This window comes from Coregonus clupeaformis, chromosome 27 (genome assembly GCF_020615455.1).
Source record: "Coregonus clupeaformis isolate EN_2021a chromosome 27, ASM2061545v1, whole genome shotgun sequence".
In the NCBI taxonomy this organism is placed as follows: domain Eukaryota; kingdom Metazoa; phylum Chordata; class Actinopteri; order Salmoniformes; family Salmonidae; genus Coregonus; species Coregonus clupeaformis.
This window is the reverse complement of record NC_059218.1, coordinates 6678106-6702137: the sequence shown is the minus strand read 5'-3', so window position 1 is coordinate 6702137 and position 24032 is coordinate 6678106. Positions and strand designations below refer to the sequence as shown.

The 24032-nt window shown below is 43.2% G+C and overlaps 1 protein-coding gene across 1 annotated transcript; it reads left to right on the top strand.

Moving 5' to 3' along the window:
• The first annotated feature begins 6152 nt into the window (after positions 1-6152).
• LOC121541778 (TBC1 domain family member 10A) lies at positions 6153-23534 on the top strand. The gene is made up of 9 exons (XM_041851071.1): positions 6153-7185; positions 16678-16777; positions 18328-18435; positions 18570-18676; positions 18801-18915; positions 19049-19114; positions 19746-19935; positions 21141-21295; positions 21579-23534. Exons 1-9 carry the CDS (start codon positions 6986-6988, stop codon positions 21972-21974), a joined length of 1437 nt encoding a protein of 478 aa, XP_041707005.1. The 5' UTR covers positions 6153-6985; the 3' UTR covers positions 21975-23534.
• Positions 23535-24032: the final 498 nt, after the last annotated feature.

Here is a 24032-nt window from a genome sequence, read left to right as displayed (position 1 = left end):
AACTGTTGTCACCTACTCACCAAGCTGCTTGGCGATGGTCTTGTAGCCCATTCCAGCCTTGTGTAGGTCTACAATCTTGTCCCTGACATCCTTGGAGAGCTCTTAGGTCTTGGCCATGGTGGAGAGTTTGGAATCTGATTGATTGCGTCTGTGGACAGCTGTCTTTTATACAGGTAACAAACTGAGATTAGGAGCACTCCCTTTAAGAGTGTGCTCCTAATCTCAGCTCGTTACCTGTATAAAAGACACCTGGGAGCCAGAAATCTTTCTGATTGAGAGGGGTTCAAATACTTATTTCCCTCATTAAAATGCAAATCAATTTATAACATTTTTGACATGTGTTTTTCTGGATTTTTTATTTTATTCTGTCTCTCACTGTTCAAATAAACTTACCATTAAAATTATAGACTGATCATTTCTTTGTCAGTGGGCAAACGTACAAAATCAGCAGGGGATCAAATACTTTTTTCCCTCACAAGGCAGAGAGTGTCTTCACTTTGTCACTGATAAGGATGCAAAGGATGATTATTTAGCTATTGTGCCAGATGTGTACACAAGCATTCACAATATATAAAGGGTTGAACCTTAAGTAAATATTCTCAATCCCTCCCTTCCATGGGCCAAAAGAACCACGACGTTGAGATGTCCATACCATGTTCGACTCGGTAGTAGTGTGTCAGGGCAATGACATTAGCATGTCTGCGTGGCATGTCTTTGTCAACGTGTTTTTGTGTGTGTGTGTCTATGTTATGTATGTATGTATGTATGTATGTATGTGTGTTATATATATATATATATATATATATATATATATATGTATATATATATATATATATATATATATATATGTGTTATATATATATATATATGTATATGTATATGTGGGTGTAGGTTCTTGTTTGAATGTTGTTGATATGTGTTAACTTGCAAAGCGAATGGTAGCATCTGGGAATGCTTTCAACCGAAACAATAGGTCAGGTATGAATTATTAAACAAAGTTTTATTTTTATAACTTAATGTTATTAGTTTGAGAGCCATGATGTGACAGTTGAAATGTTATCCAACATATGGATTCACCGTTTGATTATTTTGTGAAGCTATATTTTGCTTAATGGATGGCAAATAAGAATCATGCCATCTTACTATTAAGCAAGAATCAGTCTTTGTGTGGTGGGTGTCATCTCAAAATTGTAGTTTTGTTCTAGATTTGTTCTGTCTCCCAATAATAATTACCTGCTGCTTTTATTTTGTCAATTAAATGTGTTTAAGACTGTACATTTATGTGTGTCTGTGTGTGCGCAATTTCATTATTTCATGAAAGCTTGAAGTTGATCATCCTATTCTGGTCTTGGCATGCTGTTGATTCTTCTGCATAATAGCAGAATACACACCCGTCTTCATTGTTAGCCAATGTTTGCTCTGTTATGAAGCCGGCGCACCAAAGAGGAGTACTTGCTATCTTTTCCCTCTTGTGTTCATTTTGGTTTGGAGACTAATCTGCACCAATACTGTAACATAAAATGTATTTTCTATTTGAAAATTGAGAGCATATCTGTCAATCAGTTTGACAGGTAAACCGTCATTCTGCTTGTGGGGAATGATGCCCAGTCGTATTTACGGTGCAAAAACAGTCAAAGACCACTAAGGTGTCTTTTTAGTTGTGCCTAGAATACAATGTGACCAGAACGGGTTTGAACATATGTGTGGCTCTAGTTACATGTGACAGGTAGTATGTGAGAAACAAACAACAATGCAGGTTTTTGAATCCTTAAAGAAACCAAATAAGGAAAGCCATAGCTTCACAAGCATGACCAGGGTACAGCTTCTAATCTAAACCCTGCAGTCAGGCTAACAGTGTAATGGAGACCAATGTTGTCACTGTATTGATCATCTAGCTTACTTTAGTATACAAATAATTGAAAAGAACGTCAATGGTTACATTTACGTTTGTGGAGTAAATACTATTTCAATTTGGTTTAAGTACGTTTTCTGTAGCCTTTGAGACTTAATTTCATGAATATCATCTGTCCTATGCATTCTATCTTTGCATGACAAGCTATTTGTACTACTGGAATTTTCTTACCTGCAAATGTGCCCCCTAATACCTGATCTGATTTTGAGACGAGAAGTCATCCTCTATGGTTTAAGGACACTTATCTGTTACATGTGCTGAACCAGGAAGGGCGGGGCAGGTTGTAGTGCTGTTTATTGATAATGGTGAGGACCGATTCCGCCTTAACAAATAGATCTGTACCATCCTATCAAGAGGCCTTGTCTGGCAATGCAAGCCTGTCTCGTTTGGACTTGTATGTTGCTCAGTGTTCAATATCAATTATGTCCCCCTCCTCTCTTTCTGTCCACGCTCTCATTAGTTTTTCGATGGTGCTTCTGCAGTCAAGACAAGGATTTTTTGTTCTCTAAGCAAGCAATGTTTGAGTATGAAAGCTATGTAAGTGTAATAATGCAGAACTAGATTCTGCAAATATGTTTTCAAAGTTGTAAAATATTCAAATAAAGAATATAGTATTTGTACTAAAATTCATGCCTCTGACTTTTTGTGACTATGCGTTATGAGTAGAGGCTAAAACCGGTTTCCCACAAAACCCCAAAACAGTATGAGACTGTCATGAGATTATGCACTTCTGTTGATTGCAGCATTCCATGTGATGGCATTGCCTGTGACAAATTTCACTAGCAGTGTGAAACATTGCCCAGCCTGCAGATTAACCTCCACTGGTGAGGTCAGCTCTATGAAGATGGGCTATTTTAGGCCTGTCTTGATAAGTAAGGGCTTAATGAGTTTGCCTTACTGTCATGGTCAAATGCTGGTCTCCTTTTCAACCCTTCAGGGATAGCGTGCTGTCAACCCCCTGCAATATCCTTGAATACCTCCCAAGCATTCATCAAAGGACTTTGGCATAATGTAAGAGCTAACCTGACCCTCAACTGTGTGATGATCTTCCTTTACGTGGAAGACGGCCTACCAAAGCCCAAAGCCACTAGTCCAGATTAGTCACCATTTTATTTTTGTTTCTTGTTTGTGTATTTCTTGCAATTATGTGACCAACCAACTATCCCTCTCTCTGTCATTGTCATGCACATCCCTTTTTTGTAATCCTATTTCCACCATGTCATTCTCTTTCTCAGTTCATCTCTATCTTCCTCTCTTTTTCACTCACTCTCTCGCTCTCTTTTTCCACACGTGTCAGACATGGCATATGAGCCTGTGTGACCTTGAACACTGTAATGTGCCACTGTGTGTCACCACCAAAACAGGCCCATATCTGCAGGCTATGTATTGAATACAGATGCCAAACCTATTTCCATATCCACCCACATGATGAACAATGCTGCATGTGATGTGTTGTGATCTGAGCTCTTCACAGTCCAGTGGAGGCAGAGCATGAAAGGAGTGCCCTTCAACCACGAGACGGACACGTGCTAGCCGACCTATAGTATTTGTGCCAGTGCCAGGGGTGCCACAGACTGGTAGGCGACTGTGGTCAACTCATGGGTTTTCTCTCATGCACACACAACCCCACTCACACTACTAAAGTGGGGAAAAAAGAGGACTGAGCACGCCCCCATTCTCATCGACGGGGCTGTAGTGGAACAGGTTGAGAGCTTCAAGTTCCTTGGTGTCCACATCACCAACAAACTATCATGGTCCAAACACACCAAGACAGTCGTGAAGAGGGCACGACAAAGCCTATTCCCCCTCAGGAGACTGAAAAGATTTGGCATGGGTCCTCAGATCCTCAAAAAGTTACACAGCTGCACCATCGAGAGCATCCTGACTGGTTGCATCACCGCCTGGTATGGCAACTGCTCGGCCTCCGACCGTAAGGCACTACAGAGGGTAGTGCTTACAGCCCAGTACATCACTGGGGCCAAGCTTCCTGCCATCCAGGACCTCTATACCAGGCGGTGTCAGAGGAAGGCCCTAAAAATTATCAAAGACTCCAGCCACCCTAGTCATAGACTGTTCTCTCTGCTACCGCATGGCAAGCAGTACTAGTCTAGGTCCAAAAGGCTTCTTAACAGCTTCTACCCCCAAGCCATAAGACACCTGAACAGCTAATCATGGCTACCCAGACTATTCATTGCCCCCCCACCCCAACCCCCTCTTTTACACTGCTGCTACTCTGTTTATTATTTATGCATAGTCAGAAAGGGGAGTTTCACGGGACTTGTCTGAAGGTAACCCATACAAATTAATGGAAATATGGAGGTAGGTTTGTGCCAACAAAAATAAAGGGTTAAATATGTCCCAGAAAATATTTCCTAAGCTTTCTTATATCTCCTAGATATAGGACAGACACTTCCAACTCTTAAGAGTGCAAATAGCTGACCTGATATCAACTAAAGCACCTCTGAGCAAATATGGGATACACCTTCAAGGTTAATTATTGCAAAATTGTCTTTGATAATGCCTGATGAAATAAAATAATATAATGAAAATGCATTTTATTAGTAAATAAAGCTAATAATAAATAGATAAATAATAATATTAGCTAATAATAAATCACTCATAGTGCTCAGGGCTGTCTGGCTGGAACATCACTAATCATCCTGGACAATGTCCCAGCTCAGATTACACACATCTCACATTGGCTCTGTACTGCAATTGAACTGCAGTTATACTGCACTGTTACTGCAGTTACACTGCAAAATTACTGCAGTATTTGCAGCATACATTTTTACATTTACATTTTAGTAATTTAGCAGACAATCTTATCCAGAGCGTCTTACAGTAGCGAGTGCATACATTTTTCATACTACAGTGTACTTCAGTTATACTGCATTCTGACTGCAATATGTTTTCTTAAGGGAGACAACATATACTTTGGCGAACCTTGGGACTAACAGTATCCCCTACTACCTGCACCAGTCATTTTGGAAGGATTGAAGCCAGACAAACATTTTGAGAATCATCCAATGAGTTTACCATTTAATTTCTGTGGAATCATTTACCCCAGTGCACTCACAATTAAGTATAGCCACTGCAAAATAGACATGTATTTTTAGCCCATCTCTTGGAGCATTACTTTGGGACATGTAGCTAGCTAAATGCATCGAAAGGTGGCGACAACTATAAGTTAAGAGAGTGGTAGTCAAAGAACAAAACAGCTGATGCAGCAGCAGAGATTTATGGGCACGTTTCGGCTGATCTTTGTTGTAGTCGCTCTGCGCAGAAGATCGCCCAACCTCAGGACAAGTGTTTAGCTTGTCTGGAACCACATCCATATGATATGCACACATCACATGCAGAATCATTCTTTACCATATTGATGTGGTTTCCGAGAACTAAAGGTATCCAATCTTTTTCATATTTTACTAAATAAGAAACGACCTGGAACGTGGTCTTTGCCTCCATGACAGTCAGCTGACGCTAGCAGTTCCGAAACATCAACCGAAGATATTTATAACTAACCCAAAATAGTTCATCTGTGTCGTTTACAATGGTAGCTAATGAAGCATAGTGGGCAGAACAAGCAAGGAGGTGGCTAAGCCAAGCACGAGCTAGCGAGATCATATTGGCGCGTTGTAGCATGTATTTGCATATTTCCGTTTGGGAACGCCCCCTCTGTGTAGCGCGCGTGTGCACAAAGTCAATTCGACCTTGCACTCCTTTTTTTATTTCACCTTTATTTAACCAGGTAAGCCAGTTGGGAACAAGTTCTCATTTACAACTGCGACCTGGCCAAGATAAAGCAAAGCAGTGCGATAAAAACAACAACACAGAGTTACATATGGGGTAAACAAAATATAAAGTCAAAAATACAAACAGAAAATATATATACAGTGTGTGCGAATGTAGTAAATTATGGAGGTAAGGCAATAAATAGGCCATAGTGCAAAATAGTTACAATTTCGTATTAACACTGGAATGATAGATGTGCAAAAGATGATGTGCAAATAGAGATACTGGGGTGCAGTATAAATAACTTATTAGCAAAATAAATAACAATATGGGGATGAGGTAGTTGGGTGGGCTAATTTCAGAATGGCTGTGTACAGGTGCAGTGATCGGTAAACTGCTCTGACAACTGACGCTTAAAGTTAGTGAGGGAGATAAGAGTCTCCAGTTTCAGAGATTTTTGCAGTTCGTTCCGGTCATTGGCAGCAGAGAACTGGAAGGAATGGCGGCCAATGGAGGTGTTGGCTTTGGGGATGACCAGTGAGATCCTTCTAAACAAAGCACTTTTTAAAAAACGTTTGCAAAGCGTCAAGTCTATAAAAATTAGTACACTGTGTTCGTAACACATTTTAGTTTTGGGAACAGAAAAAGGTATTGAAATCAGATGTTTCATCGATGAGAAAATTAGCAGAATGTCGGCCTAGTTTCACCTAGTTCCATCCTCTCCCACTACCTGCGCCTGGACTTCTTCTGACTACCATATTTGGTGGTGAGAAAACGTTCTAAACGGATGCTTCCGCTTTATAGCCCTGTGACATGCCTGGGTTACCCCTTCTGTCTGTGCATCAACTCTTCAGACTTGCCAGGCCTGTGAGAGGTTGATTGTCATTTGATTTAAATTGTTTTATTGGGCTGAACAGTCGTTAGAAGTAGACCGATTTTTGTGTTCTGACTTGTGGTGTTGTTGTTGTTCGACAGCTAGTGGCATGCTTCTCACTGGCAATGCTAGCGGTTAGCTAACATAGCCAGTTAGCTATCTAGTTGCCATTCATTGAATCTGACTTTCTGTTTTTAATTTCGCTAACGTTAGTTGGTTGGTGAGTTAACGTTTATTAACATATTAGTTAGTCGAGCTAGCTAGTTGCTTTGATTAAGGCTAGCTAGCTAGGTCACTGATTTAACTGCGACGATGCAATGGTCAGCTTATGACATGATGTTGGACGACCAAAAACTAGCTACCTAGCTAAAGTTTTCACTGAAATGTTTGAGTTAGAATTCAATAATGGAAGGTTTACTTGACTAATTATATTTTAAGAAGTAAGCTAGAGAGAGCTAGTGGTTTAAATGGCAAGAATAGAACCAGGTAATGGACTTAAGTCAGCAGAGTCCCACAAAAGTTTGCGGAGCACAAGAGAAAGTCTGGCACTGACAGATGGAGAAGGCAACTCTTTCAGCTCGGACTCTGAACTAAATGGCTATACCAGTGAGAGACAGACGGATAAATATGGATTTATTGGGGGTGCACAACAATATTCAGAACAATCGTAAGTATGACCCATCTGTTTAGAATTGTCCATCAGAAATGACGTAGCTAGCTAGCTCGCTCTGTCTGTGGTTGACAGACATGACTGTTCTAAATTGTCAAAACGTTTTCATAAGAAGTGCGTCTTCCTTCATTACAGATTAGTCATCTGATTGACCCCTTGTCATCTGACTTCACACACCACTTTACTGTTTGTCATTTTCTAATATGCAATCCATATTTTTATCAGTAGCCTGTTATTTTGTTACCCCTGGAGGCCAACAGAAACAGTTATTCCTCTTGCTCAGTGTTACACTCCAGACTGGTCTCATAGACTAGACGTAACATAATAAAAGTAAATCCGGAACACTCAAATTAGTATGATATGTTACGTTTGGTATGGTTGCATAAGATAGAAGGATACTTAAGGCCTATAATGCGAATGTCTAGTAACCCAAAGGCTGCGCGTTCGAATCTCATCACGGACAACTTTAGCATTTTAGCTCATTAACAACAACTTACTACATTTTATAAACTTTGCAACTACTTAGCATGTTAGCGACCCCTTCCCCTAACCTTAACCCTTTTAGCTAACCCTTTCCCTAACCTTAACCCTTTAACCTAACTCCTAATCTTAACACTTAACCCCTAACTCCTAGAGCTAGCTAAGGTTAGCGTTAGCCACAACAAATTGGAATTCGTAACATATTGTACATATTATGCTTCCAAGGAGACTTGACAGCCTTTGTGTTGTATGGCATTGTTTTTCCCTTTCTCATTTTGTTTACCAATGTGTGTTATGTTAGGCCGGGTACTGCTGCCTTGTAAAGTGCTTTTGACTTTACAGTTGTAAGTGGCCGTGGCTGAAATCTGTCTTGCCTACTATTGGAATCATGTCAGGGGAGATAAAAAAAGAAGTGAGGGAATGCCCATTACCAGAGCTGTCATCCAGGTTAAGGCCCTGGAAATCGCCAGAGAGCTCAACATCACTGGATTTAAAGCCAGCCTCGGCTGGTGTCGTAGGATGATGCGGCGTAATGGACTGTCACTTAGACGGAGAACGAGTTTGGCCCAACGCCTGCCGTCAGACTTCGGAGAGAAGCTGCTTTCGTTTCAGCGCTTTGTTATCAACCTGAGGAAGAAGCACTCCTACCCGCTGGATCAGATCGGCAATGCTGATCAGACACCCGTTTATTTCGACATGCCAACATCGGTGACTGTCAATAGAAAGGGAGAAAAGTCTGTGTTGGTGAAATCAACGGGCAACGAGAAGAGCCGCGTCACTGTCATGTTGACATGTCTCGCTGGTGGCAGCAAACTCCCCCCGTATGTCATTCTTAAGCGTAAGACTGTGCCAAAGGACCCAATGCCAGCTGGCATTATTGTCGCGCCCAGGAGAAGGGGCTGGATGGAGTCGGGGCTTGTAGTGGACTGGCTAAAGGTTGTGTGGGGCGCACGCTACGGGGGACTGAGGAAGAGGAGGAACATGCTCGTTCTGGATGCGTTCCGCGGACATCTGACTGAGCCCGTGAAAAGTCAGGTGCGAGCAATGAACGGGGATCTTGTGATCATACCAGGGGGAATGACAAGCCAGCTACAGGTGTTGGACGTAGTTGTGAACAAGCCTTTCAAGGATAACCTGCGAAAAAAATACACAGAGTGGCTCCTGTCTGGCAACCACGCACTCACACCGACCGGGGAAAATACAGAAGCCGTCAGTCCGTCTACTGTGTGAATGGATCCTGCATGCATGGGATACACGTCGAGAGCTTTTTAAGAAGAAGGAAGGGGAGGAGTACTTACTAAAACGACATAGCCTACTGTGTGCTAATATACTACATACTATCTAGAACGTACTGTTTAGTAAAAACGTAGCCTATGTAGTAAGCAACAAATATGAACAAAATGCTCATCCACACTGAGAAGGCGTCATCTAATGCGCAATCAAACTTGTTCCCCACCATTTGTTCATCTGATTATCAACTGTTGTCAAACCCGTGTGTGAAAAGATGATTCTCTTCCTCAATAGCGTGCAGCGATTTCTACTTTATGAAAAGCCAAAATGAGTATAACATCCTGGCATTTAAAGACCCAATGCAGATGTTTTCATCTCATTATCAAATCATTTCTGGGTAACAATGAAGTACCTTAGTGTAATTTTTTTCTATTAAAATCAATCAAATTTGATATCAAATGTATCTATAAAGTCGTTTTTACATCCGCAATTGTCAGTGCTTATACAGAAACCTAGACCAAAATGGCAAGCAATGCAGATGTAGAAGCACGGTGGCTAGGAAAAACTCTCTAGAAAGGCAGGAAACTAGGAAGAAACCTACAGAGGAACCAGGCTCTGAGGGGTGGAGATTATAAGAGTACATGGCCATTAAGGTCAGATCGTTCTTCAAGATGTTCATAGATGACCAGCAGGGTCAAATAATAATCACAGTGGTTATAGAGGGTGCAACAGGTCAGCAACTCAGGTGTACATGTCAGTTGGCTTTTCATAGGGGGGAGAGAGAGGGTCGAAACAGCAGGTCCGGAACAAGGTAGTACGACCGGTGAACAGGTCAGGGTTCCATAGCCGCAGGCAGAGCGGCAGAAACTGGATGAGCAGCACGACCAGGTGTGCTCGGGACGGTTTTGGTAAAAACAGTAGGATAAATACACATGTAGGTAGAGTCCATTCCATTCCATTTTTTTCTCCTTTTCTTTTAAGATTGAGTGAAGTTAAAGTATTTTGAAACTTCTTAATAATTTAGTATATTTACTGGTGGCTGAAAGGCATATTTTTGTTGAAAAATAAACAAAAATAGCTTCTTAGCAAAGAGCAATTTCTCAAGCAAGAATTTGCTAGGACTGTCTAGGAGTGGGGAGGGGAAAACTGAAAACTAGCGGTTGTTGGCAGAGAGGTTTGGAACGTAACTTTTGTTTTGTACATATGTTTCCGCCATCGTTTCCTATGACCGAAAAGAGCTTCTGGACATCAAAACAGCTATCACTAACCTAGATTTGGACGAGGACTTCTACTTCAATGAGTCAAAGGCGAAGGACATATAGATTTTTCCAGACCAGGCCCAAATCCCCGACTCTCGAAGAAGGAGGAGATGGCTCGATAGAGGCCGGCGCGCGGGCACACTGATGAAACTATGGCGGCAAGTAAATAAATTGCCTCTACCCACTGTATTGGCGAATGTGCAATTTCTGGAGAATAAACTGGATGAGTTCCATTCGAGACTATCCCATCAACGGGACATTAAGAACTGTAATATACTATGCTTCTCGGAGTCATGGCTGAACAAGGACATGGATCATTTACATCTAGCTGGTTTTTCTATGCATTGGCAGGACAGAACGGCAGAGTCCGGTAAGATCGGGGGGAGTTATTTGTGTCTTTGTCAACAACAACTGGGGTGCGATCTCTAACATTAAGGAAGTCCCAAGTCTAGAATACCTCATTATAAACTGTAGACCATACTATTTACCAAGAGAGTTTTCATCTGTATTTTTCGTAACTGTCTATTTACCACCACAAACCGATGCTGGCACTAAGACCACACTCAACGAGCTGTATCGGGCCATAAGCAAATTCTGAAAAGTGAAAGTATACCCGCGAGAGGTGTCGCCCTGGTAGTAGTTGTAGGTTTTTATACAGTACCCAAGACCAATCTGTGAGTTAATTTGACAATTGGAAAAAGAGCTACTGTGTAAATACTGCAATGCGGGTTGGATTGAATTGAGGCCCTAATCTTCATTTTCAAGGTGATGATTGCACTTTCTTCCCAACACAATACCGCAATACATGTGAGTCCACATTTCAATTATTTTTTTATAGCGCCCCATGGAGGATTTGAATTTACACCGCAAGTGGCAATCGATGTCAAAAACTCACTCTTACCACTGTGAGGTAACTGTCCAAAGCTGTATTTGCTCACGATGCACTTAATTTGATTATCAGAGCGTGCCAGTGGACTTCGGGTATGTTTTAGTGAGAAAGTGTTGGGATCAGGTACAACTATGTTTACCCACCCCCAAAATTAATATTTATGAGCAATTCCCCCCCACCCACAACTTCTCAACTGAATAGATTTTTATTTTTTATTTTTTTGAAGGGGTTGGGTAAAGGCTGAAATTGGGGTTGAGAGTTACCCTTTAAAGCATACTACATTTTTGAAATGTCACATATTATAAAATGTTCTATTTTCGAATAGAAAAGGCCATTCAAGACGGTCAAAACCCTTTTCGGCATCAACAGCCATTGATAAATCTATAACTTGTTTTTTGGTGTATTGTATTAAACTGAAACATGTTATTGTATTTGTTTGTCTATTTTTAATAAACCCTGTTTGATATGTGTCAAGTCTGGTAGGATGGTTGCCATTCTATTGCTAATAAGCTTTGTTATTATTTTGTCACAATTTTATTAAACTTATGGTTCTGTAATCAGCAGTGGACTCTCCAGATTTTCCTGGTTTTAATATAACTGAAATAACTGTTTGATACATGGAACTAGGAAGCACTGAATTGAGTGACATGTTGTCATTTGTCTAAATAGGGGTGCTACTTTGTCCCAAAATGTTAAATGGAATTCTATGGGAAAGCCGTCCTTTCCTGGTGTTTTTCATCTGCGCCAATCTTTTAACAATGTCTCTGTTTTATTGATTATTTTTTGTCTGCTGATAATTGATTCAGGGTTGTTGAGTCTAAGAAGGCTGTAGGATCAGATAAAAAAATTTGCTTGCCCAAAAAGCCTACTATTTAGAACACAAGTATGGGTATTCGGACACGGCCATTGTCTTTTCTACACTAATATGGATTTTAGCCACTGAGTGCAACATGAGCCGCTGGTTCCCTGCAAAACAGAATACCTGCCTGATCTGTCACCACTTGGTCCAAACAAACGCCTTCTGACTCTACATACAACCTATTGTGATCTGCATTTCTCTCGTGTTTAGGCCCCCTGTGAGTGGTTGATGAGCACCAGGAGAAGGAGTGGGGAGGGAACAGAACTAGGGGAATGTTCTCTCAGAGCTTCCTGTTTTCTGTGTGCTTCACAGGCTGTGGCAAGTGTTCCACTGTTTTGTCTGAGGATTAATTTCCTTTGAGGAGTAGGAAGAGCTCAGACGCTGCTCCTCCCCCACCAATGACAGGCCCTTCCTCCTAGAGTGCTAAGATGTGATAAAAAGCATGCCACATCCTAGCACTCTAAACTGTTTGTATGGTGTTTTGTATTTGAGAGTGAGTGCTCAAAATGATAGTATTTGGACTACACCTGTCCCTGTTTGCTTAGAGCTTCCTGAGATCACCCTCGACCCGGGATAACTGTAATCTGATAGTCTGCACTAATTCAGCCAGGCTAATGCCAATCCCTGTCTGTCTGTGCTGCGCTCAGCCCTTTGTACTACCTGGTATTTGTCTACCTTGTAAAGCAGGTGCTTGTGTGAGGCACTGCTGTTTGCACGGCATGAGTGACCCCTTGTCTTTCATTCTGGCTTTTTAGGTCCTAGTATCTGTCATGTCATATGATCTGCTGGAGTTTGAAAGAGAATGCAGGCCTAAATGTTCAGCCCATTTTGTTGGATGTAGACTAATGACTGCAAGGCAGTCCCTAGAAAAAATGTAAAAAATCACAACATAAAGGGGACTTGTCAAAGCCTCTTAGGCGAAGAGCTTGTTAGTTTTAGCCTGTCCAAACTGTATTTTTTTATTATGAAGCCTTTTTGTGATGGGTTCTGCAGAATGATTATCTGGCTGTTTGGTGTGCTCCGTTGGAAGGGAAAGGTCATGTTGTCCTTTGACTAATGATGCTACTACGGCTACCACAGTTGCTGCCACTGTGACAGAACAGTGGTATCTGTGTGTTCATGGATCTGTGTGTGTGTATGTTCTATTGCCTTGTATGCTTGATATTTCTGAGGTCTGTGCCTCTCCTTAGGTTTTTATTTATTTATGTAACCTACAACATACGACCTCGTTTCATTCATCGCTGAGAAAAAGGAGAGGCTATTTATAATGAGGACCATGACACAGTATAATTCAAAATCAAATGCAGAGTTAAATATATATATATATATATATATATATATATTTTTTTTTTTATAAATACACAGTGAATAACAATCAAAATAACATGGCTATATACAGGTCGATCATTGTCAGTTTATAGTCTCTGCTCTGTGTGTGTTGGTGTCAGTGTAAGTACAGTATATGTGTGGGTAGAGTCCAGTGTGTGTGCATAGTCATCGAAGGGTAAATGGAGGTAGCTATTTAGCAGTCTTGTTTAGAAGTCTTATGGCTTGGGGGTAGTGATGTGCAGTTCACAAACGATTTGTTCTTTTTGAATGACTCTTTACTGACTCGAGAGTCATGATTCGTTTTTTTCCGAGTGACTCATTCATTTTAGTCATTAGTTTAACCTGCTAGTCCGGTTGCGGCCACAACTAGACCTCGTTTCAAATGTATCAAATAATCGTATTTGTATGCCTAGCAATCAACAAATGTACATTGTTTAAAGCTCCACTACAGCCCCATCGATGTGGATTGGGGCATGCTCGCCCCTCCATTTCCTGTAGTCCACGATCAGCTCCTTTGTCTTGCTGACGTTGAGAAGTTGTTGTTCTAGCACCACACTGCCAGGTCTCCGACCTCATCCCTATACGCTGCCTCATCGTCGGTGATCAGTCCTACCACCGTCGTGTCGTCAGCAAACTTGATGATCGTGCGCAGCCACGCAGTCGTAGGTTAACAGGGAGTACGGGAGGGGACTAGGCACACACCCCTGAGGGCCATCCATGTTGGTCAGCATGGCAGATGTGTTGTTGCCTACCCTCACCACCTGGGGGCGGCCCATCAGGAAGTCTAGGATCCAGTTGCAGGGGATGTGTTCAGTCCCAGGGTCCTGAGCTTGGAGGGTATTATGATGTTGAATACTGAGCTGTAGTTAATGAACAGCATTCTAACATAGGTATTCCTTTTGTCCAGGTGGGTGAGGGTAGTGTCTAATGCAGTAGAGATTGCGTCATCTGTTGGGGCGGTATGCGAATTGGAGTGGGTCCAGGGTGTCTGGGATGATGGTGTTAATGTGAGCCATGACCAGCCTTTCAAAGCATTTCATGGCTATAGATGTGAGTGCTATGGGGTGATAGTCATTTAGGCAGTTTACCTTGGCGTTCTTGGGTACGGAAACTATGGTGGTCTACTTGAAACAAGTTGGTATTACAGACAGACCGGGTTAGGGATAGGTTGAAAATGTCAATGAAGACCCTTGCCAGCTGGTCAGCACATGCTCTGAGTACGTGTCCTGGTATTCCGTCTGGCCCCGCGGCCTTTGCGAATGTTAACCTGTTTAAAGGTCATACATCGGCTACGGAGGGCGAGATCACACAGTTGTCCGGAACAGCTGGTGCTCTCATTCATGGTTGTGTTGCTTGCCTCGAAGCGAGCATAGAAGGCACTTAGCTCGTCTGGTAGGCTTGTGTCGCTGGGCAGCTCATGGCTGGGTTTCCCTTTGTAATCCTTGATAGTTTGCAAGCCCTGCCACATCCGTCGAGCGTCAGAGCCAGCGTAGTAGGAATCGATCTTAGTCCTGTATTGACGCTTTGCCTGTTTTATGGTTTGTCGGCGGTCTTAGCGGGATTTCTTATAAGTGTCCGGATTAGTGTCCCGCTCCTTGAAAGCGGCAGTTCTAGCCTTTTAGCTCAGTGCGGCTGTTGCCTTTAATCCAAGACTTCTGGTTCGGGTATGTACGTACGGTCACAACGGGGATGACTTCGTCTATGCACTTATTAATGAAGCTGGTGACTGATGTGGTAAACTCCTCAATGCTATCGGATGAATCCCGGAACATATTCTAGTTTGTGCTAGTGAAACAGTCCTGTAGCTTAGCATCCGCTTCATCGGACCACTTCCGTATTGTGTGTCACTGGTACTTCCTGTTTAGAGTTTTTGCTTGTAAGCAGGAGGATAAAGTTATGGTCTGATTTACCAAAGAGAGGGTGAGGAAGGGCCTTATATGAGTTTGTGTATGGAGTAAAAGTGATCTAGAGTTTTGTCGCCTCTAGTTGCACAGGTGACATGCTGTAAAACATTTGTTAAAAGGATTTAGTTTTTCTGCATTCAAATAACTGGCCACGAGAAACGCCCCCTCTTGATGTGCATTTTCTTGTTTGCTTATGGCCATATACAGTTCGTTGAGTGCGGTCTTAGTGCAAGCATCAGTTTATGGTGGTAAATGGACAGCTACGAAAAATAAATAGTATGGTCTGCAGCTTATCATGAGGTATTCTAACTTGGGCGAGCAAAAACCTGAGACTTCCTTAATATTAGAGATTGCGCACCAGCTGTTGTTAGCAAAGAGCCACACCCCTCCTCCCTTCGTCTTACCCGAGTCTGCCGTCCGGTCTTGACGATGCATAGAAAAACCAGTAAGATGTACATTATGTCCTCATTGTATATTATCCGTGTCCGCCCTGAGAAACATAGAATATGACCGTTTTAAAGGTCCTGTTTGCTCTCCATTGACTGCACGTTCGCCAATAGAACAGAGGACAATGGCGGACTATTTGCTTGCCAACATAGTTTCATCAGGATGCCGCCTCGCCTGCCTCTCTTTCGTCGCCGCTTCCTCTTTCGAGTCCCAGGGATTAGGGCCTGGTTTGGAGGAAGCAGAACTTCCAGAGCTGCCGACTCGTTGAAGTAGACATTTTCATCCAAATCGAGGTTGGTGATCGCTGTTCTAATGTCCAGAAGCTGTTTTCGGTCATAGGAAATGATGGTGGAGACATTACCTACAAAAAAAGTTACGACCAGCGTAAAAAAACACAAAATAGCAGAATTGGTCAGGAGCCCGTAAGACTGCCACTGCAGCGCCATCGACACAGTTCACCCCTCCTTCCTCCATCCCCCTTGGCTAATTTGACCACAGTCGTTCCAGTTTACCTGGTGTGTCTGTCAGATGGATGCAATAAAGATGCTCTTTCTCAGAGAGGCCTCTTGAGGGTCCCTTCTGAACTGCCCTCGACTCTACTGTCCTCGCCTCCATCCACTGCCTTCTCTCTTTCAAGGGAAGGAGCACAAGCCCAACTCTCCTCCTATGTCTCTTGTTTTCATCTGGAGAGGCGCTACAATAGCAGCCATTGTCCTTGTCTTTTTTATATTTTCTTCCATTTCCGCTCGTTTCAATGGACACTACGATCATATGGCTCAAGTTTTCTAGCGAAATAATTGTTTCTGAAAGAGAAACAATGTAGGCTCCTCTGGCGAATGATTTTCAGAAGCTACAGGAAGCGGCTTGTATTTTTGTTTTTCTCCAAGACAACTTCCTGTGTGAGGGATGGCACTTCCTGTTTGGCCCTCGGCCCGCCCTCCCTCACTCTGCTCTTGTTTCACTGTTGTCTGTGTTGACTACCTTTTTGCTTTTCATGTCTCAAGTAATACATCAGAGTTTTTGTTTGGAGAGACAGATGTATGTAGCTGTAGTATAACCCTGGGTCTGTCTGTCACTCCCTGATTCCCACAGAGCTGAAAACATCCCTCCTGAGGTGCTGAGACAGAGGGAGGCCAAATGGCTGGACATGCTCAACAACTGGGACAAGTGGATGGCAAAGAGACACAAGAAGGTAAGTCAGTCAAACGCTGGCTGATCTACAGAAATCCCATTGCTGACGAAAACAGCAAATTCATGTGTTGGTCTTTATTAGAAACATGTTAAGGTAGCCTTGCAAGCTGTTATGTGCCACCCCTTTTACTCCTGTTGAGTGACTGCTTTGGATGCTGCAGTATGTCAGGTCACAATACAGTCACCACAGCCCCACCTGTTTTGCAATATGTAACTCGGAGCTGATTTATTATTACACACATAGTGTACACAAACCACCCTGGAGAAAAGGCCTAAGGGCATGTACTGTGGAAGGAAAATAATTGAACACATACAGTGCCTTGCAAAAGTATTCATCCCCCTTGATGTTTTTCCTATTTTGTTGCATTACAACCTGTCATTTAAATTGATTTTTATTTGGATTTCATGTAATGGACATATGAAAAAAATAACTTGTTTCAAAAAATTCCAATATATAAATAACAGAAAAGTGGTGCGTGCATATGTATTCACCCCCTTTGCTATGAAGCCCCTAAATAAGATCTGGTGCAACCAATTACCTTCAGAAGTCACATAATTAGTTGAATAAAGTCAATCTGTGTGCAATCTAAGTGTCACATGATCTGTAACATGATCACAGTATATATACACCTGTTCTGAAAGGCCCCAGAGTCTGCAACACCACTAAGCAAGGGGAACCATGAAGACCAAGGAGCTCTCTAAACAGGTCAGGGACAAAGTTGTGAAGAAGTACAGATCAGGGTTGGGTTAAAAAAAAATATCAGAAACTTTGAACATCCCATGGAGCACCATTAAATCCATTATTAAAAAATGGAAAGAATATGGCACCACAACAAACCTGCCAAGACAGGGCCGCCCACAAAAGCTAATGGACCAGGCAGGGAGGGCATTAATCAGAGAGGCAACAAAGACTGGGATGGAGGTTCACCTTCCAGCAGGACAATGACCCTAAGCATACTGCTAAAGCAACACTCAAGTGGTTTAAGGGGAAACATTTAAATGTCTTGGAATGGCCTAGTCAAAGCCCAGACCTCAATCCAATTGAGAATCTGTGGTATGACTTAAAGATTGCTGTACACCAGCGGAACCCATCCAGCAGTTTTGCCTTGAAGAATGGGCAAAAATCCCAGTGACTAGATGTGCCAAGCTTATAGAGACACACCCCAAGAGACTTGCAGCTGTAATTACTGCAAAAGGTGGCTCTACAAAGTATTGACTTTGGGGGGGGTGAATAGTTATGCACGCTCAAGTTTTCAGTTTTTTGTCTTATTTGTTGTTTGTTTCCCCCTTCAAAGTGGTAGGCATGTTGTGTAAATCAAATGATACAAACCCCCAAAAAATCCATTTTAATTCCAGGTTGTAAGGCAACAAAATAGGAAAAATGCCAAGAGGGGTGAATAATTTCGCCAGCCACTGTACTTGAACAACCTGTCCCCCTTGCTTGATATCTAATCTATTACGCTGATGGAATTCCCATGATTTTGAAACTAATCTCACCGTGCATGATAATGATGAGTGGCTGTGACCGTAGCACTAACTTCCTATCCCCAGATGAAGCTGCGCTGTCAGAAGGGCATCCCCCCCTCACTGCGAGGCCGGGCGTGGCTTTACCTGTCAGGAGGAAAGGTGAAGAGGGAGCAGCACAAGGGCAAGTTCGAGGTCAGTCATTATCCTCACTGTTAATACCTGTCTCTCTCTATCTCACAAACACACACACACACACACACACACTTACTCATACTTTTACACATAGTGTAAGCATGTAAATAACTGTGTGTGTGTTTCTTTTTAAGGAGCTGGACAGCCAGGCAGGAGACCCTAAGTGGGTGGATGTGATAGAGCGGGACCTCCACAGACAGTTCCCCTTCCATGAGATGTTTATGGCAAGAGGAGGCCATGGGTAAGAAATGTGAATGGGGCATTGGGTTTCTGTCACTGTGTTTCTGTTGATGTTACTTGTGCCTTTGTCTCAGTATTTTTCTGTTAGTTTTTTAGTAACTGAATTGTGCTTACTGTGTATGTAGGCAGCAGGACCTGTACCGTGTCCTGAAGGCCTATACTCTGCACCGGCCAGAGGAGGGTTACTGCCAGGCCCAGGCTCCCATCGCTGCTGTGCTGCTAATGCACATGCCTGCTGAGGTGAGCCTGCACACACACACACACACACACACACACATATATACTGTTACTCACGCTACAATAATGTTTTCTGATAATGTTGCATGCATACGCCAACCGTCATGTTTAATTTATGTTTGTGCTTTATTGACAGGATGCATTCTGGGGTTTGGTCCAGATCTGTGAGAAGTACCTTCCTGGATACTACAGTGCAGGGCTGGTAAGACACATAACTTCAAACTACATACACATTCTCTCTCCTTCACTCACACTTATACTCAAAATGAACACATAGACACAAAAATAAAATGAACCAAGATCACGTGCTTTAGAGAATTTGCTGACTGTTGGCTGTGACAGGGTGAGGTCTTTTACTAGGGTTTAAAGATCAGGCATACAGGATACAGTTTGATAAGGGCAGAGCTAGAGAGTAACTCAAAGAGCTTACCTGTCACTAAAATAAAGTCAAACATTCATTCAGCATGTTTATCATTGTCAGGAACACCCGTGTCTTGGAAAAGAAAAGCTGTACAATTTTAGGTGACAATCATGTTGAATGCAGGCAGCCAGGTCATATTATTGGACCAGCTCTCTAGCTGGCATGTGCTGCTGTCATTGCATGCCTGTAGCTTGTTGTCTGTGACCGTGACAAGCTAATGACCTGAGTGAACGGGTGACCAGACAATGTGGTCCAGATAATGAAACTATTAGATTTAACAAATGAAGGAGTCTGTTCTCGTGTCCTCTCACACTCTCTCTCACACTTTCTTTCTCCCTCTCGCCCCTCCCTGCCTCTCTCCCTCGCCCCCTCTACTCTCCTTTCTGACTGTTCTTCCTGTGTGCTCCTGTAGGAGGCGATCCAGCTGGATGGAGAGATCCTGTTTGCTCTGCTGAAGCGGGTGTCTCCTCTGGCCCACCGCCACCTGAAGAAGCACAAGATGGATCCTATCCTGTACATGACAGAGTGGTTCATGTGTGCCTTCTCCAGAACCCTGCCTTGGGCCTCCGTGCTGCGCGTCTGGGACATGTTCCTCTGTGAGGGTGAGATACAGAGTAAACATACGCACATTACATTACATTATGGCCACATGAGAGCACTCTCAGAGAGGCAGGGTCTTTAGACAGACAAGCACACACGCCAGCATACTCATCATTACATACATCATAGACACATTCAAACATACAAAGGAACACACACACTTATCTCAGGAGGGTTATCTCAGGATCTCCTTCTGGTGTGTGTTCGTCCAGGAGTGTTATCTCAGGATCTCCGTCTGGTGTGTGTTCGTCCAGGAGTGTTATCTCAGGATCTCCGTCTGGTGTGTGTTCGTCCAGGAGTGTTATCTCAGGATCTCCGTCTGGTGTGTGTTCGTCCAGGAGTGTTATCTCAGAATCTCCGTCTGGTGTGTGTTCGTCCAGGAGTGTTATCTCAGGATCTCCGTCTGGTGTGTGTTCGTCCAGGAGTGTTATCTCAGGATCTCCGTCTGGTGTGTGTTCGTCCAGGAGTGTTATCTCAGGATCTCCGTCTGGTGTGTGTTCGTCCAGGAGTGTTATCTCAGGACTCTCCGTCTGGTGTGTGTTCGTCCAGGAGTGTTATCTCAGGATCTCCGTCTGGTGTGTGTTCGTCCAGGAGTGTTATCTCAGGATCTCCGTCTGGTGTGTGTTCGTCCAGGAGTGTTATCTCAGGACTCTGTGTGACTTAATCTGTCCGCCTGGTGTGTGTTCGTCCAGGAGTGTTATCTCAGGATCTCCGTCTGGTGTGTGTTCGTCCAGGAGTGTTATCTCAGGATCTCCGTCTGGTGTGTGTTCGTCCAGGAGTGTTATCTCAGGATCTCCGTCTGGTGTGTGTTCGTCCAGGAGTGTTATCTCAGGATCTCCGTCTGGTGTGTGTTCGTCCAGGAGTGTTATCTCAGGATCTCCGTCTGGTGTGTGTTCGTCCAGGAGTGTTATCTCAGGATCGTTCCGTCTGGTGTGTGTTCGTCCAGGAGTGTTATCTCAGAATCTCCGTCTGGTGTGTGTTCGTCCAGGAGTGTTATCTCAGGATCTCCGTCTGGTGTGTGTTCGTCCAGGAGTGTTATCTCAGGACTCTGTGTGACTTAATCTGTCCGCCTGGTGTGTGTTCGTCCAGGAGTGTTATCTCAGGACTCTGTGTGACTTAATCTGTCCGTCTGGTGTGTGTTCGTCCAGGAGTGTTATCTCAGGACTCTGTGTGACTTAATCTGTCCGTCTGGTGTGTGTTCGTCCAGGAGTGAAGATTATCTTCCGGGTGGGCCTGGTGCTGTTGAAGTGCATGCTGGGCTCCCAGGACAAGCTGAAGACGTGTCAGGGCCAGTATGAGACCATGGAGTTGCTCAAGACCATAGATACACGCTACATGCAGGAGGGGTTCCTAGTGCGGGAGGTACGGCCATGCACAACCACCCACAGCCATACTTATAGAACCAGAAACATCAAATACTGGAAAATGCTGTGTCATAGTTCTTAGCCACTTTGAGAATTACTGACATGAATGTGATGAGACTATGTCATGGCCACATTGCATGCTAAGGGCTATGGTGTAAACTGAAAAAAAGTGTTACTTTAATAAAACAGTATGATATTAGTCATGATTTCTGCTACCTTGTCAAGCTGACAAGAGTTTAAGACCACTATGGTTAACCACTACCCCTTTTGCTCTGTCCCAGATTATAGAGCTGCCGGTGTCAGAGCGGAACATTGAGAAGGAGCACCTGGCATCAGTGCGGCGCTGGAAGGAGACCCGGGGTGAGTTGCACTGCAAGTCCCCTCCAAGAATGCACGGCGCCAAAGCCATCATGGCCGCCGAGCCGCCCAGTCACCAAGACCTGAGACAGAACCCCACCATCATAGTCGAGTCGCCCCTGGCAACCAAGCGCAATGGGGAGGACAAGGAGAGGAAAAAGACCAAAGAGGAGAAGAATGGGAAGAAGAACCACTCTCCGACCCCAGTCGCAGCCAACCCCTTCCCTGAACCCAGCGAGCCCTCCCCCCTCCTCAAAGACACAGCCATGCAGGGCTCCAATCAGAGCCTGAGCAGCACAGAGCATGACACCTACCTGTAGCAGATGGAAGGAGCTGGGACAAGCTGGGGGTTACAACACCTGTTTACTGCTCACTGACTCCATATCCCCAGTATACCTGTACCCTCTGACCCATCCCCACCTCTGCCCTGACCATCAGGTCCCACACCTCTTGACCGACACTTTCCATTATAGCCAAATGCATCCATAGCAAAACACTCTAAAATAATGGAAGCCTCTGGCGTAGACCAAGTAGTAGTTGTTTTTCACACATATATGGGAGATGACAATTCAATCATCAGTTGGGAGAGTGCAGAACTAACCTTCGTTCAGTTGGCTATACGGGTATACATGCACTTGGGCTGAGGGTAGATTATACAGCCTGCCGCTGAGATCAATCATATCAGTTGATTATTTAAATCTTTTCTCACTAAAGAAGTCTTAGACTGAGTCAAGATTAGGTGACATAACTATGAAGTCTGCTTAGCCAAGAGTCCTGGATCTGTCCTACAAGATCTGGGGGTCTTTTGCTAGAGGCTGGAGCACTACCTATTTACATCTTGCACCTAATATATACTGTAGTATGAGGCACTACACTGCCAACACACACCAATCCAGAATTGTTAGATTAAGTTCTCAGTCACAGGGAATGTCAATTCAGTTAAATTGTAATCACAGCAGAATATGGCTTGAATCACATACGTTGCCAACATACTGTATAAAGATTAATGCTATTGTCATTCACTCATTGGTGCATCCTTTCTCTCTGATTGTAGTTGATGTTGATTAACACTAGAGGGCTCTGTGGGGCAATTTTCCTGCCCTGACCAATGAAGGAACTTGAATGACCGTGGTTGAGGGGAAAATCAGTGATCTGTTTATCATCTTCATAGTTTCAAATTAAGGAAATGAAAGTTTGCAGGACAATTCCTGTCACTAGACCAAAGCTTGTTGATTTGATGTTTTGACATACATTATGTGTTGTAAGATCCATGCTGTCTGAATTATTCCTGAGTGTGTTGATTCTTTGCTGAGCTCCAGAGAACAGACAGTGAGTGTGTGTGGTCATGCAGTGGGAGAAACATGGGAGAATGCCAATCGATGGACCACTCGTATCATACTCAGCCATGTTGATTAATCTAGCCATGTCTAGTTGATGAGATAAGTATAAGCTATTTGTGTATACCTGTTTATTAACTCTGTCCATAATTGCTTTATATGCAATCATCAATGTTTTACATAAATGTGTGTCAAGGTCAAATATCTGCCTTTAGATCAGATTAGAACCGCTGAAGTTGATGTTTCTGAAGGGACTATTTGTATGAAAGAACATTGTCCATTTTTGAATGGTAAAATGATGATTTCTGTAAAAATTGCTGTAGATTTTCACACTTGCACAGAGCATAGTATAACACTACATATACAATAGGTTTATATTTGTCTAAGATTAAGCACTTTGTCCCTGGTCAAGCCCTTTAAGAATAGAATGAACAATAACATTTTGTTTGTCTTCTGTAAAATTGGCCGTGTGTGTATATACACTGAACAAAAATGTAAACGCATCATGTAAAGTGTTGGTCACGTATCATGAGCTGAAATAAAAAATCCCAGAAATGTTCCATATGCACAAAAAGCTTATTTCTCTCAAATTTTGTGCACAAATTTGTTTACATCCCTTTTAGTGAGCATTTTTCCTTTGCCAAGATAATCCATCCACCTGACAGTGGCATATTAAGAAGCTGATTAAACAGCATGATCATTACACAGGTGCACCTTGTGCTGGGGACAATAAAAGGCCACTTTAAAATGTGCAGTTTTGTCACACAACACAATGCCACAGTTGTCTCAAGTTTTGAGGGAGCGTGCAATTGGCATGCAGGAATGTCCACCAGAGCTGAATGTTAATTTCTCTACCATAAGCTGCCTCCAATGTCATTTTAGAGAATTTGGCAGTACGTCCAACCAGCCTCACAATCGCAGACCACGTGTAACCACGCCAGCCAGGACCTCCACATCTGGCTTCTTCACCTGCGGGATCGTCTGTGGTGGGGTGCTGAGGAGGATTTCTGTCTGTAATAAAGCCCTTTTGTATGGAAAAAC

Bases quoted from the DNA above. Each gene is read 5' to 3' on its own strand.
- LOC121541778 (XM_041851071.1), top strand. From the start codon at position 6,986: ATGGCAAGAATAGAACCAGGTAATGGACTTAAGTCAGCAGAGTCCCAC. The intron at 7,186-16,677 runs GTAAGTATGACC...TGATTCCCACAG, and splicing joins CAACAATATTCAGAACAATC to AGCTGAAAACATCCCTCCTG. The intron at 21,296-21,578 runs GTACGGCCATGC...GCTCTGTCCCAG, and splicing joins AGGGGTTCCTAGTGCGGGAG to ATTATAGAGCTGCCGGTGTC.